Source organism: Ziziphus jujuba, chromosome 4 (assembly GCF_031755915.1).
Source record: "Ziziphus jujuba cultivar Dongzao chromosome 4, ASM3175591v1".
Taxonomy (NCBI): Eukaryota; Viridiplantae; Streptophyta; class Magnoliopsida; order Rosales; family Rhamnaceae; genus Ziziphus; species Ziziphus jujuba.
The window spans coordinates 27,722,075-27,736,225 of record NC_083382.1 but is presented as its reverse complement, the minus strand read 5'-3'; the positions used below and the strand labels follow the sequence as shown (position 1 = coordinate 27,736,225).

At 34.2% G+C, this 14,151-nt stretch overlaps 2 protein-coding genes and 1 long non-coding RNA gene across 4 annotated transcripts; 2 read left to right on the top strand and 1 right to left on the bottom strand.

Annotated features, from left to right (window-relative positions):
* The first annotated feature begins 477 nt into the window (after window positions 1-477).
* LOC107416480 (protein FLX-like 2) lies at window positions 478-4,117 on the top strand. Its single transcript, XM_016024963.4, has 5 exons — window positions 478-661; window positions 1,528-2,107; window positions 2,538-2,683; window positions 2,765-2,862; window positions 3,449-4,117. Exons 2-5 carry the CDS (start codon window positions 1,548-1,550, stop codon window positions 3,980-3,982), a joined length of 1,338 nt encoding a protein of 445 aa, XP_015880449.3. The 5' UTR covers window positions 478-661; window positions 1,528-1,547; the 3' UTR covers window positions 3,983-4,117.
* Window positions 4,118-4,777: 660 nt separating this feature from the next.
* On the top strand, window positions 4,778-8,806 carry LOC107416489 (uncharacterized). Of its 2 annotated transcripts, none has more exons than XM_048472840.2 (7): window positions 4,778-5,134; window positions 5,330-5,463; window positions 5,834-6,020; window positions 6,608-6,754; window positions 7,289-7,903; window positions 8,101-8,280; window positions 8,429-8,806. In XM_048472840.2, exons 3-7 carry the CDS (start codon window positions 5,883-5,885, stop codon window positions 8,600-8,602), a joined length of 1,254 nt encoding a protein of 417 aa, XP_048328797.2. In that variant the 5' UTR covers window positions 4,778-5,134; window positions 5,330-5,463; window positions 5,834-5,882; the 3' UTR covers window positions 8,603-8,806. The 2 variants fall into 2 exon arrangements, with proteins under 2 accessions (XP_048328797.2, XP_048328796.2); XM_048472839.2 differs by having other exon boundaries at window positions 4,780-5,150.
* A 3,662-nt stretch (window positions 8,807-12,468) lies between these two features.
* On the bottom strand, window positions 12,469-13,657 carry LOC107416494 (uncharacterized). Its single transcript, XR_001581300.4, has 2 exons — window positions 13,198-13,657; window positions 12,469-13,097 (listed from the first exon to the last, which is right to left on the bottom strand). It is a non-coding gene; the product is annotated as an uncharacterized LOC107416494 (long non-coding RNA).
* Between the last annotated feature and the right edge of the window lie 494 nt (window positions 13,658-14,151).

Below are 14,151 nucleotides of genomic sequence, written 5' to 3'. Positions count from 1 at the left end.
TATTTTATTTTAACATTGAAAAATACAATTTAATGTTTAAAAAAAAAATGGTAATCTAAGTAAGTTATTCCTTGGATGATTAATTTCTTTTTACTTTGAAACTGGGTTTAATAAAAATCTACTTCAAATATGAATTATTAATTTATTATTCCTTCCAGCTGCCACAGAGATTTCAACTAATTTCCATCTTAACAGAAAGTAAATAATTAAATAAAATAAAAAAGGAAGAAATACGCATAGTACGACATCCTTTTGATATATATATATATATATATATAAATGCTACGATACAGTATATCTGCATATGACATTGCATTAAAATTGATATGTAACTTTGCTGTATATAACGATGTATATATATATACAACAAAACTGATACTTTTTAAAAAAGATATCAACTTTAATACAGATTTACATACGGACTACACCTGGTCTCCTCCTATATATCTATATATATATATATATATATATATATATTTTCCAATTTCACGGGTGTTTTATAAATATTTTGAAAAATATTTGATGTGGAGTGAGGGGGTTTAAATAGGTGTAGCTTCTTATGTATGTGTGCGTCTATCTGACTGGCTCTCTCTCTCTCTCTGCGACTCACCGTTTGCCACTCAATCATTCTTCGACATTCTCTGTTTCGATCTCACTTCAGGTACGCCCACTACGGCGTCGTTTTTTTCATCTCTTTCAGCTTCTTCTCAAGCCCTAATCTTCAAGCTTTTGTTTCCCAAGAAAACATTCACACACTCACATATACACACACTCCATCTGTTTCTTTGATATCCTATTTTTATGTTTTAAATTAATATATATATATATATATATTTTCTATTTTAAACTGAATGATTCGAATTGTCGCTTTGCTGCTCTCAATCTAAGGTGTGCGCCTCTGTTATGTCTTTTATATGTTAAATTACTGTTTTTGCGATGGATAAGCTTTTTTATTCAATTCGTGTTGCTGGGAGGAATTGTGTGTGTAAATTGATTAGTAGATGTTGAAACGCTTTAATTCTCTTGGGTTTTGAATGCACTGAATGAAAAGGGTTGCAAAAACTGATTCTTTTTTATTTATTTATTTATTTTTATTTTATGAATTTTCTACTTCGTTTTGGTATTAAAGATGTGAAACTGAATTACAGTGTACGTCAGATTTAGAGAGGAAGTGATTGGGCATTCTGTGGAAATTCTCCTTCAACTCTATGGAGATTTCGAGTGCATATTAGATTAGTCTGCATTTTTATAAAGTTCCTCTTTTTAAGTTTGTGAATTTTGATTTGATCTCTAAGACTCAAGAACTGCTGCTTTTAACACTGAATCAATAGTTTTTATATTTTTTGAGTTTTTTTTTTTTTTTTTTTTAATGTTAACTTTTTTTGAAAACCATTATTGTTATTATATGTTGACAACAACAATTAGGTTATTAATTTTTTTTGACAAGAAGTTCAATTTGATTCTTTTTTTCCAGTTAAATTGTGATAGTTTATTTAATATTCTAATTTTGAATGTTTATTATCCCAGATTACAACTGGGTCCTTAAAATGGGAAGTAAAGGTAGAATTCCTCCTCCTCATCTGAGGCGTCCTCTTCCAGGGCCTGGCATGGTTCATCCTGACCCATTTGGCCAGGGAATGCACCCTCTGCCAGGCGCCTTTCCTCCTTTCGATATGTTGCCTCCGCCAGAAGTTATGGAACAGAAGCTTGCAGCACAGCACGTGGAGATGCAGAGACTTGCAACAGAGAACCAGAGGCTTGCTGCCACACATGGAACTTTGAGGCAAGAACTGGCTGCAGCACAGCATGAGTTGCAAATATTATATGCCCAGATAGGCGCTATAAAGTCTGAGAGAGAACAACAGGTGGGAAACCTAATGGATAAAATTGCCAAGATGGAATCTGAACTTAAAGCTGGTGAGCCTGTTAAGTTAGAGCTCCAGCAGGCACGCACAGAGGCCCAGAATTTAGTTGTAGCAAGGCAGGAACTTATCTCAAAAGTGCAACAGCTGTCCCAGGATCTTCAGAGGGCGCACACAGATGTGCAGCAGATTCCTGCTTTGATATCAGAACTTGATAGCCTCAGGCAGGAATATCAGCATTGCAGGTTTGTGGTATACTGTTGTTTTGAACTCTGGTTTGGACTGGAAAGTGTTGAAATTTTGACTTCTTGATTTAGCAAACAAGCCATGCATTTCAATGTTCTTTTTGTTCCTTTTTTCTTCCTTTGATTCGGATTGTTTTCTGATGGAGATAAATTTAGATTTTAGTCTGTCGCTCGATGTTTGTTTTTAAACTTTTCAATATCAAATTAAATCATGAAAGCAGGCTACACTTCTGTATGCAAATTGTGAAATGAATTAATTTTTTTTTTCGATTTTAATAAATTTTTTGGTGTAGGAACAGTCCCATAGAAATTTCATCGAGCTTTCATGATCATGATGACATGCCTCATGTGTTATATTCTCTTTTGAGTTTTGGCTGGTTTAGCTTCAATATTGGATAAAGCCATTATTGTCAAACTTTTGATCATGCAGGGCTACTTATGACTATGAAAAGAAATTATACAATGACCACCTTGAGTCACTTCAGCTAATGGAGAAGAACTATATGACCATGGCAAGAGAAGTGGAGAAACTACGGGCAGAGTTAGTGAACACTTCTAGTGCTGATAGAAGAACTGGTATATTTATGTTTACATTTCTTTTTCTCCCTTGATTTTCTATGATATCATAGTGGCTCATTAGCAGTTATATTAATGCAGGTGGGCCTTATGGTGGCACCGCTGGAAACAATGAGAATGACACTTCTGGGCATCCTGTAGGACAAAATGCTTATGAAGATGGCTATGTTGGTCCCCAGGTTTGTCATCTTCCATCTTCTTGGTTGCAATATTTATGTGAAGGAGTATATGCAAATAGAACATGATAAAAGATATTTATTTGAATCGTGCTGCCATTTCACCCTCTTTCTCCTGGTTGATTCTTGGTTTAATGTCCTCTTGTTGCCCTTGAAGCATATTGTAATTAAATGGTATGTGAATAACTGAACTTGATTAAAAGAATTCCATCTTGAAATTAGAATGAGATGTCTAACACTGTGGGACTGAAATTGAAAGATATATAGCAATGTCTGTTAGCTTTTGCTTTTGCATGCTTGATTTTGGTTCACATGTTAGGATGTTGGAGAGCCAGCTTATTTATATAGTTTATAAATCTTGAAATTTCATATGCAATTGGACTTTGCTTGCTTGTGTTGTTGACAATTTTTCAACATCCTCGACTTTGATTGGTAGGAGTTGCACAAGTATTGTAAGTTTTAGGACGATGGACAGAACAGTTTTTGCCACGTTTCTTGAAGAGAAAAATGAGATTTTTTTTATTTTCTTCTCTTGTGGTCTGGTGAAAATGAGAGTAATGGCTGTTACTTTCTGCATTTTCTATTATAGGGACGTAGCCATCATCCGACAGTTAGTGCTGGTACTGGTGCTACTGCTGCTGCAGCTGGTGGAACTCCTACTTATGTTGGAGCTCAAACCGGGCCAGCTCCTCCAAGGACTGGCTATGATGCAACAAGGGGTCCTGGTTATGATGCAGTTGTGGGCCCTATATATGATTCACAGAGGGGACACAGTTATGATGCACAGAGGGGAGGACCTGGTTATGATACACAGAGAGGAGTTGGGTATGATGTGCAAAGAGGACCCAGCTATGATGCACAGAGAGGAGGTATATATGATGCACAGAGGCCTGGATATGATTTACAGAGAGGACCGGGTTATGACATGCAAAGAGGACCTGGCTATGATTCATCTAGAGGTGGTGGTGGTGGTTATGATCCTCAGTCCAGAGGTGTTTCTGGGCATCATGGGCAAATGACACCTTCCAACAATGTGCCTTATGGGTCTGCAACACCGCCTACACGCAGTGGAGTTGGATATGAGACTTCATCTCGTGGTGGTGGGAACCCTGTTCGGAGATGAACTTGAGGGCATTTGCTCCATGTCAATGACATTTTGTAAGAGATAGTGTATTTTCTCAGGATATTTGAAAAAAAAAAAAAAAAAGAGAAAAGAAAAGGAAAGAAAATCATAATTATTTACCTAAGAATTTTAATATTTGCTAGCTTGTCTCCTTGCTGTGTTTGTGCTTAGAAATATTGAACAGGCAGTCAGCAATCAGATTTGTTCATGGGAGACGGAAAAAAATAATTCATGGAAATAACTGGAATAGCATAAAGCATGAATCAATTTCCGTGATTTTCTCTCCCAACTTTTCTTCATGGCTGGGCCCTTTTTTTGGGCTGAAATCCTTGGATGGGCTTTGTCGTTTAAAATGGACCGCTTTTGATGTTACTAGATTCAACTCGAAAATAATATGTGAATTAAATATAAAATTAACTCATTTTTTAACATAATAATTCGTTAAAATTTCTGCATGAGAAAAGAGGCAAAAAAAAATCACGCATCAACGGAAGTGGTTACTTTTACTTCAAAAAAGAAAAATATATATATATTAAGAAAAAGGAGGTGTATGATTAATATATTAAAATCTTCTAAAAAAATTAATATATATTTAAATTTTTGAAAAACAAAACTGAACAAACCAAATAACTAGATATTTGAATAAAAAATAAAAATTGCAAGATCATTAATGTAATTCACTTTTTTTAATATATATTATTAATATAATTCACTTGTATTGTAGCCTCAAAAAAAAAAAAAAAAAAAAAAAAACACTTGAATTGTAATTAATCCCAATTAAATTCTATCGCGTATATTGCACGGCCCCTTGAACCTTCGAAGAGGAGTTCTTGATCACCAACAAGTTTGGGCCGCACCAAAAAAAAAAAAAAAAAAAACAGAAAAAAAGGAGGAGGAAAAATTCAAAATTTTTGGTGTTCGCGGCATTTTGTCTTCCATTAAACCAGTGATTTTTTCTTTTTCTTTGTAAATTTCGTAAATGACGGTCGGCTGGTATCTACTGTGAGTGCTTGCAGAGTCGTGTTCAGGTGGTGGAATTGAAGGCATGGAGTCTGTGGTGGCAACGGTCAGTGGGTATCATGGATCCGAGCGGTTCAACCTTATCAAGCTCATCTCTCATGCCGGTGCCCACTATGTCGGTACCCTGTCAAGGTCGACTACTCACTTGGTGGGTTTTTCTTTTTTGGGTAAAACCTAGAAATGCGATTTTGCTTTTTCTGAATCTGCCATCTGATTTTTCAAGAAACGTCCGAAACCAAAAATAGGATAGTTTGCGTTTCAATTACATATATATATATATATAGGTGATTAATTTTGTTTTGCATTTGAATTTTGGGGGATGATTAGGTATGCTGGAAATTTGAAGGAAGGAAATACCAACTCGCTAAGAATTTGAAGACTATAATTGTAAATCATCGATGGGTGGAGGAATGCATAAAGCAAGGGAAGCGTGTTCCCGAGCATCCTTATATCTTGCAATGGTATGATTTATTTGTTTCCTCTTCACATTTCTCTAATTTGTGTTTAGGTTCTCTTAGGGTTGTAAACGATTCTTGCTGGTTTGGTTTCAAGTCTCATTTTTGAATTGAATCTGTTGCTTTGAGCCTCTTTAGATGTATTAATTGAATCCCTTATTTGAACCCTCTAAAATGCCTAGATTGGATATTATGGAAATGTTGGTTTTCTTAGTATTGAAGCTTTAGATGATGGCATTTGGTGGTTTAATAAGCAATGTTATAACTTGTAAGATTTGATTGTCTTTCTTGTCACTACTCCCTGGTCTATAATTATAGTTGCAGATGAATTTATAATTACGAATTCACATCACACCCTATTTTAATTCTTTTGCAGTGGGCAAGAAGTTGGGCCTTTACTTTTGGAAGTTCCACATGTCCCAAAGATGGGTGTCTCGACTAAAAATCCTAAGGTGCTGTCTGACAAATCAAATGCTTGTGATGGCTCTGAAAAACGAAGTGGCTACATGGGGCTTGGGTCTTCCAGTCATTCTGTTTGGACTCATTCTCGTTTGTTGAATGAGGTAGCTGAAAGAAAATCTCAACTCCTCTCTCTGTATATATGTTTCTTTATGAGCTATCGGTTTCTTTGCATTTACGTAATGCTAATTTAGCAATTGAATTATTATTTGTCCTGTCCTGCTAGATTTATTTTTTATTTTCCTGCAATGACACTTGGGGAGGGTCAGGAATTATTAGTGTGGTAAGGAAGATGGTATAACTATTTTTGATTTCTATGCAATAGGTTGTAATGATAATTAAATGTCATTTTGAGTTGCTACAACACAGGTATTGGTACTAATTATCATGTTAAGTAAATATGTCTTTGTCAGAAAGCAGCATGGCATGGTGTTAGTTTGTCAATTTGTGCACTAAATTGTTTTTTCTCCATAGAAGTGTCCATCTTTTTCAAATGTGCAGCCCTGAATTTACCTGATTTTGCGTTAAAAAAGATTATTTGGTACCACACAAACACATTTAGCACTCTGTGACACCCAATACTTTCAATCCTGATTTCTTCTAGGATTCCCCTCTCATATATATTCCATTGGCAGATTAGTCTTTCAATTTTCATTCATGTGAGATTATATCGTTTCATTATCTTTTGTAGAATTTGATTCCTGATACCACAAAAGTCAGTAAATCTTCTCGGAAGCTGAAAAGGAGGCTTGTTAAAAAGACTTCAAAGCAAGAGCTGCAGTCTAATAGCAGATGCTGTTTCGATGAACCTCCTTTATCTGGATTCCCTAGGATTGAGGTAGTAAAAATTTCAATTCGTTTTGTTCTGTTTTGTTTTCATGTTGCCTTTATTGAAAGGGTTCTCAAGCTGTTTGTTGAGATGGAGCACCCATTTTCTGACCTCAAGTCATTGTCAGTACTGCACAGTCTGCACTGCATATTCTTGGATAGCGTTGTCTTCTTCCTTTTCCTTGCTTACGGACTTAGAAGAATTATGAGTATGCTTTGCATTTCTTCTTTTTTAGGTTCTATAGCTGTTTTGATAACACTGGCCAGTTAAGTCCAATCTCTAAGTTGGTATATGGAAATTGTTTCCATGAATAATGTAATAGTGGTAAGTTTAAGAAATGAAATGGAAGCAAAATAATATGGTGTATTCTACGGTTACAAGCATAATTGATACATGAATAATTGTTTCGTTGTAGCCCAATTGCCTTGCTTTTTTGCTTTATGATTTGTTTCTGGTTGTATTTTACATTTTTTGATTTACTCTTTACCTACCAAAGGTTATATAAGTTATGGCGTTAATTTTTTTTTTTCCCCTTCTGAACAGCATGAAGAGTCAAGTTCTGAGTCTTCAATGGATTTGATAAGAGATAAAAGAAAGATTTCCAATGACAATGGAAGGGTTAAACCTGAAACTTCTCGCAAAGGGAGGAGGCTTGTTAGAAAGAATAGGGTTCAGAATACTTTGCAGTTAGCAAACTCCGATTCTGATCAAGATTGCTACCTAGTCAGAGTTCACAATCCATCTGATAACGATGTCATGATTTTGTCCAATAATTTAGATGGAATAAGAGAGGAAAATAGATTGGAAAGTGGACGAACATCTGATGATGGCTCTTATAACCAAAGGGCAGCTACAAATGAAGGTTTGGAAGATGCTGAAGATGGAAATCATAATGATCTATGTACTTCCGTAGATCTAAATGTACAGTCTGATGATGCATTACATGGCTTAGAAAATACTTCACAGAATGGATGTTGCAATGTTGAGAACTCAAAAGATGAAATAAGAAAAGGGGCTGAGATTGAACATGAAACCAAATTTCCTTCAACAGAGTTATCATGTGTTATATGTTGGACAGATTTCAGCCCAATCAGAGGAGTTTTGCCATGTGGACATCGATTCTGTTATTCATGCATTCAGAACTGGGCTGATACTATGGTAAACATTTTATTTTATCCACATTCGATTTAGTTTTCAACTTGAATGCTTATTTATTATAGTGGAAACACAATATCAAGTTCTATGCTTTTGTAGTTATGGAGTTGTCAAGCCTAAGATGGACTACGATATTCTTCAATGTGCTATTTATGTTCTTTCAGTTCCAAGCACTCATAGTGTGGTGATGGTGCATGCAGGCTTCGAAAAGAAAAGTATCAACATGTCCTTTATGCAAAGCGAGATTTGTGAGCATTACAAAGTTTGAGGATGCAGCCACACTTGATCAGAAAATATACTCTCAGACCATTCCATGTGGTCCATCAACAATGGATATGTTCATTCTTGGTGATGAGGAAATGCACAATATTAGTCCTCAGGTAAAATCTATGCTTAATCTTCTCCTTGCTGAAGCTTAGTTAGGTAGTCCTTGGTTGCAATTTTGCTCAGATTTGATAGTCATGTTAGAGGCTAATCTCCCTTTTTTTGTTCCCTCTTTCATTGATAATCTTTTGGGGGGTTTAACAGTCTTCATCAGTCCCCGTTTGTACTGCATGTCGTTTTCGAGAACCCGAAGATCTCCTGATAAGCTGTTATCTCTGCCAAACTCAGTGTATCCATTCCTACTGTCTGGACCCTCCTTTGCTACCTTGGACATGCATTCATTGTAAGGATTTGCAAATGCTCTTTCGCAATCGATGATGCTGTTTCTCAATTATCTGATCCAGGGCTTATTTGATGTCCGTGGCAAAAAAAATGGGGCATTTTTATTTTACAGTATTTTTTTTATTTTTTATTTTGGGTAAGAATAATATCAATTAAATTTAGGTTGACAATATATTTTATTTGATTTTGCTTTTACTTTTGTTTTTGTTTTAAATAAAATAAGAATGTTTGCTTTCCTTACGCCTTTCTTACTTTTTATTCCAAAGCCATGTTGGTTAATCATTTTTTTAATCAAGATAAGTTCATATAGAAAAAAAAAAAAAATGTTTATTTGAAGAGTTCTATCACTTGAAATATAAGACGGCTTAATTGTTGAAGAGTAGAATCTTATAAGAACTTTCTAATTTGTAGAAGAGAAGGCCTTGAAAAAGATAAGAAAATAACACCGAAAGTAACCATGAAAGATATTGGAATTGAAAAACTTTACGTTTGATAAATTAGTTGCCTAAATAATACAAAAATTGCTATTGTCTAAAAGTAGGTATATAACAGTATACTTTCTGAAACAGTGTTATATCCTCTCAGTACTTAGTGCTTTTTAAAAGGTATAACAAAATGTTAAAAAAAATGCACAAATCTAATCTATTCAATGATAAATTACATTAAATAAAAAATACTGAAAATTAAAATACTAGTGTTGTTCAATAATACAAAATGTTTAAAACTTGTTGGCAAAAATACAAAGGCAAGCTTTCAAGCCAACCAAAAAAAAAAAAAATACAAAGGCAAGCTCGTACTATCAAATTTTACGCATAGATCCTCTGCTTTTATCAAGTAGCAAAGCAAAAACGTTGATGCAGGGCACATCTATAGTTTATGGGCATAGTTGAGGAACATCCAGTGGAATCTGTTAGCAAAGCTCCTTACAGTAATCCACTTTTCACGAACAGTTGTGTCTCTTGAAGAATCAAACAGTAACCTTGAAGCAGATAAATCTCTAATTATTCAGAATTTTCTATTCATTAATCGCATTTTTATTCTTAATTTTATATATATATATATATATATGCACTTTTTATCAATTTTATTATAAAACGCATGCACACCTTCAGACGCACACCTAATTAATTATATATAATCTATGTACTACGGTAAATTACATGATCCGATTAAATATAATCTATCAGATATAACCGATAAATACATATATTGGAGCAACATATAAAATGTACACACGTTTTTAATTTTTTGCTGGGAAGACGAGTTCATTAACCAAAACCCAGAAAAGCTTACAAAAAGCTTACACAAAAAGTGAGGTGGTTGAAGAACCACTTTCTTGGGAAACCAGACTTGAAAACACACTAGGGAGGCAGTTACTATCTATAAGACCATAAACATTATTCCTACTACACCACTACCCAACAAAATGCGCTAAGAAGTTTTGCTTTCTAGGGGGACCAATTAAAACTAACTTCAGTAAAACTGTTTTTCGGCAGAAGAATTTCCTTAAAGACGCCCTCAACCATCCAATGTAACTTTTGAGAATCATTGTTCAACAAGCTCACAATGACTCTCCTAGCATCAGATTCACTCTAAATGTAGAACCAGCCTTCCTCCTTAGCTTTTAACAGCCCTCGTAAAATACCAAAAGTTTCATCTAACTCTGGATTATCGGAGTGAAAAGGAAAGCTCCATATTTTTAGAAGTTCGTCCTCGGCATTTCTAGCAACAATGGCTACCACACTACCATCCTCTCTAACTGCTGCATTTGAATTAATTCTGATAAAGTGCTGGGGGATTCTGTGCAAAGCTGACTCAGGGCCAAGTACAACTAAGTTGACCATATCAGTTCTTTCAATAGCCACCTTGGCCTCCCTGAGCCTGAAATTTAACAGCTCCATTGTGCATTCTAACCCAAAAGTCTTGTTATCGAAAACAGAACTATTTCTAATCTTCCAAATCTGGTCTAGAATAAGAGAGCCATAAAGGAAAAAGTTTTCAACATCATTTGGGTGGACCGGCAGGGTTCTACCAGGATCAGCAAGCATAGAAAATTTTTCTTCTAAGGAGAGGTCTGCAAACTCATCCTACCTTATGCTCCAAGGCATCGCGAACCAAATTGCTCTAACCACCCGAAAGGCAATGGAAGAAAAGGTGGTTGTCAGATTCTAGAATGTTACAACCATGTACACACGTTGGCACATTGACTGTTATGCTCCTAGAGAGTAAATTTGAGACAGTTGGGAGCCCTTGGTTTGACAGCTTCCAAAGGAAAAATTTTAATCTTTCATGCAATTTTGATTTCCGGAGGTGTTTCCACCAATATGATTCAGAGCAATCCTTCCAGAATTCCAGCTTGAAGGCCGATTTAACCGAAAACCTTCCATTCCTATTTCCCAACCACACTAACTTGTCTTCCAGGTTATTATTAGTAGTTGGAATCCTTTTGATTTTCTCCACCGAGGTAGTATCAAAGAGAGATTGCAGTTTCTCCTCGTTCCAATCTCCATTAGGCATCCTTAGATCCTCGACCAATCTACATTCCTGATTGCTCGCACCAAGAGGTGTCGGTTTAAAATTTGGCATATACGGAACCCAAGGATCTTCCCATATACTTATATTATCTCCTCTGCCAACTCTATAACAGAGCCCATTCAAAATGTACACACGTTTTGTAGCAAAATACTATGTGTATATATATATATATATATATATATGTTTTACCTGACTTTATATGGATGTACACATGTATGTTATAAGAATCATAATTCAGAATTCATGTATGGCGTTTTCTAAAAGTGGCTTTCATCTTCCATGGAACCTTTCCATCACATCACGTGGATAACCTTAGCCTCAAATATATAGTGGAAGTGCCTTTTAGAAAAATAATGTAAATAAGGAAAACCCTTTATAAAGTTTAAAGCCCAAAACATGTTGTCCACCATTAAAGCTACCTTTACAAACAAATGCCAGATCAGGAATGACTTTGCTTTCCGTTGTCTTTTATCCTCAGTTTTTATCCTCAGCTTCATATCTCATCTATATATTAATTTATCTACAGCGCTATTTGAAATATATATAAGTATTAAGTACATAGATATACATTCTATAACATATGTTTTGTATTCTTATTGCTGTTCTTTATAACATGTTTGATTAGGTCATGGGTCACTTGTAAACCGCTGAGACTCATATAAAACTGCATGATCAGGGTAGTTTCTCTTCCAGTGAACCTTAATTTATTGCCGTTTCACATAGCTGTACATATATATATATATATATATATATAGCTTTTTTCACATCAAGATGTGTTGATTTTATTTTTCACATCAGAAAATGTTATGTTGACTTTATCGGTTATTTACATTTTATCTTAATTTATTTGCATTATATCCTAGTGCGATATATATATATATATATATACAAACAGAATTATATGTTTTTCTGCATGGACATGTATATACAAAATTGTGACAAGCAATAAAGGACAAATTATTCCATGGATATCTATAAATTAAAATATTGAGAGTTAAAAATAAGATTAATTATAATATATTGTTGCAGTTGGAAATTGTCGGTTCTTAGTTGCAAGGGCATGTAATGCATGACTCCTGCATAATATCAGGATTTTTCATATCAATGTCGAATTGATGTCTGAGAAATTTCCTTAATTTTTTGACCAATGTTTTATTAACTTGTTCATCCCCTTCTAATGCCATAATAATCTATATATTATATGTACATATGGGTTAGAGTACTCCATATGAATAAAATTGTTTTACTGAGAAATGTCTTATTACTCTTATATACTTGATTTGTATTCAAATAAAAGAAGTTAATTCATGCCAAAAGGATATTGCAATTTTGTAAGTAAAATAAGAAAAGTTTTGGGCAAAAACAGATTACTGACAAACTGATAAAGCTAGCTATTCTATATAGATGAATTAATATATATACATCAGTAGTACTAGCAAATTAAATTTCAGCAAGTACTATGTATTTAGACCTTACAAGGATTGTTAAACATGAAAGGAATTTGTCCAATCTTGAACGGATATACACCATATGTTCTTGATATTATGAAAATTTTATCAAGGTTTCTCCTGCTCTTGTGTGTGCTGAAATGAGAGATCAGAGAGAGAGAGAGAAGGAAAACATGAAAAAAGAAGAAGATAGACCCAAGTAGGCATGAAGGATTGGATGCATAACATCATAGAGAAGGACGAAATTAACCTCAATACATATACATTTTTACTTGGAACACTATACTCTCTGAATATATATGTAATATGAATGTATATATATTCAAAAAGCATAGCTTTTGTTTGTTGGGGAATCAGCAAATTTGAGGGTCTTCTCTATAAGCTTTTTGGCCTTCCTGCTTCTTATTTCAACTCTCATACTTTCGCTCTTTTCGATCTTATCGTAAGGTTTCTTCATGATCTTCAATGACCTTATTTTAGATTTTAAGTTCACCATTAGCCTTCCCAATCCCATCACCACCATTTTTCACCACCAACCCAATTATACTCTGCAGAACAAGGAAAAAAAAAATTTAATAAACTCAGAAAACTAATTACATATAAACAATATTATTCAATGACGAAAAAAAGAAAGAAAGAAAGAGAAACCTTGGGAAAGAAGCGAGAGAATGAGAGCTGGGTTTTTAGAAAGCCAAAGTTGAAAGTGATATTAAGTAGCAAAATCAAAAAGATTGGTAGATATAAGAAGGTCAACAGTAAATAATCAAAGAGACTGGAAGATATAAGAAGGTTGAAAAGGCAATCGTTGAGAGAGAGTTAGGGACTGAGTTTGAGAAGAACAAGTTGAGAAAGATGATATGAATGAATGTTTTAAAGTAGGTTTGGAGGTCACAAGAAGAGCATTAAGAGCTTGGAAGGCAGACCACGCAATTCTTAAGGCAACCTTTATATTTACATGATCCAGATTTCACTTTGCATATATGGTCCATTGAAAAAGCAAAGATGTCCCTAGTATTGGGTGGTACAAATTTACCAAATCTGCAAAAAATCTCTGCTTTTATTTTCTTTTTTGGTTTGTTTTCACTCGGTTTGTCTTTACTCATGCTGAGGTATAGTACACCATATTTTTTATTAATTTTTTGCTCCAAATTTATAATATGCTACGCATATAAATTATATAATAATCTTATTACATGTTGTATTCAACTCATCCATCCATTTAATAAATTGAAGTATAGGTAAATTAAACCCACAATAATTAACAAATTGATAATATAACAATATGTATATGTTTCCTCTAACAAAAAGAAAAACATACACCCCCTTTTTTTTTTTTTTTTTTTTTTTGGGGCTTCGTTTAAAAGGCCTTTTATATTTAAAGGGGAAAAAAAAAAAAGGAAAAAGAAGAAAAAAAATGCTCTTCGGTATTTCACATATATAATATGAACCTGGCCTTTTTGTGCGACCTAATGGATCATTTATTGGATGGTTTATTAGTTTTGAAAACAAATATGTGATTCATTGATTATTGAATATCAATGATTGATCATAGGAACAAATAATTAAATTGCTCACGATACCGAACGAAAGCGAATTATATAC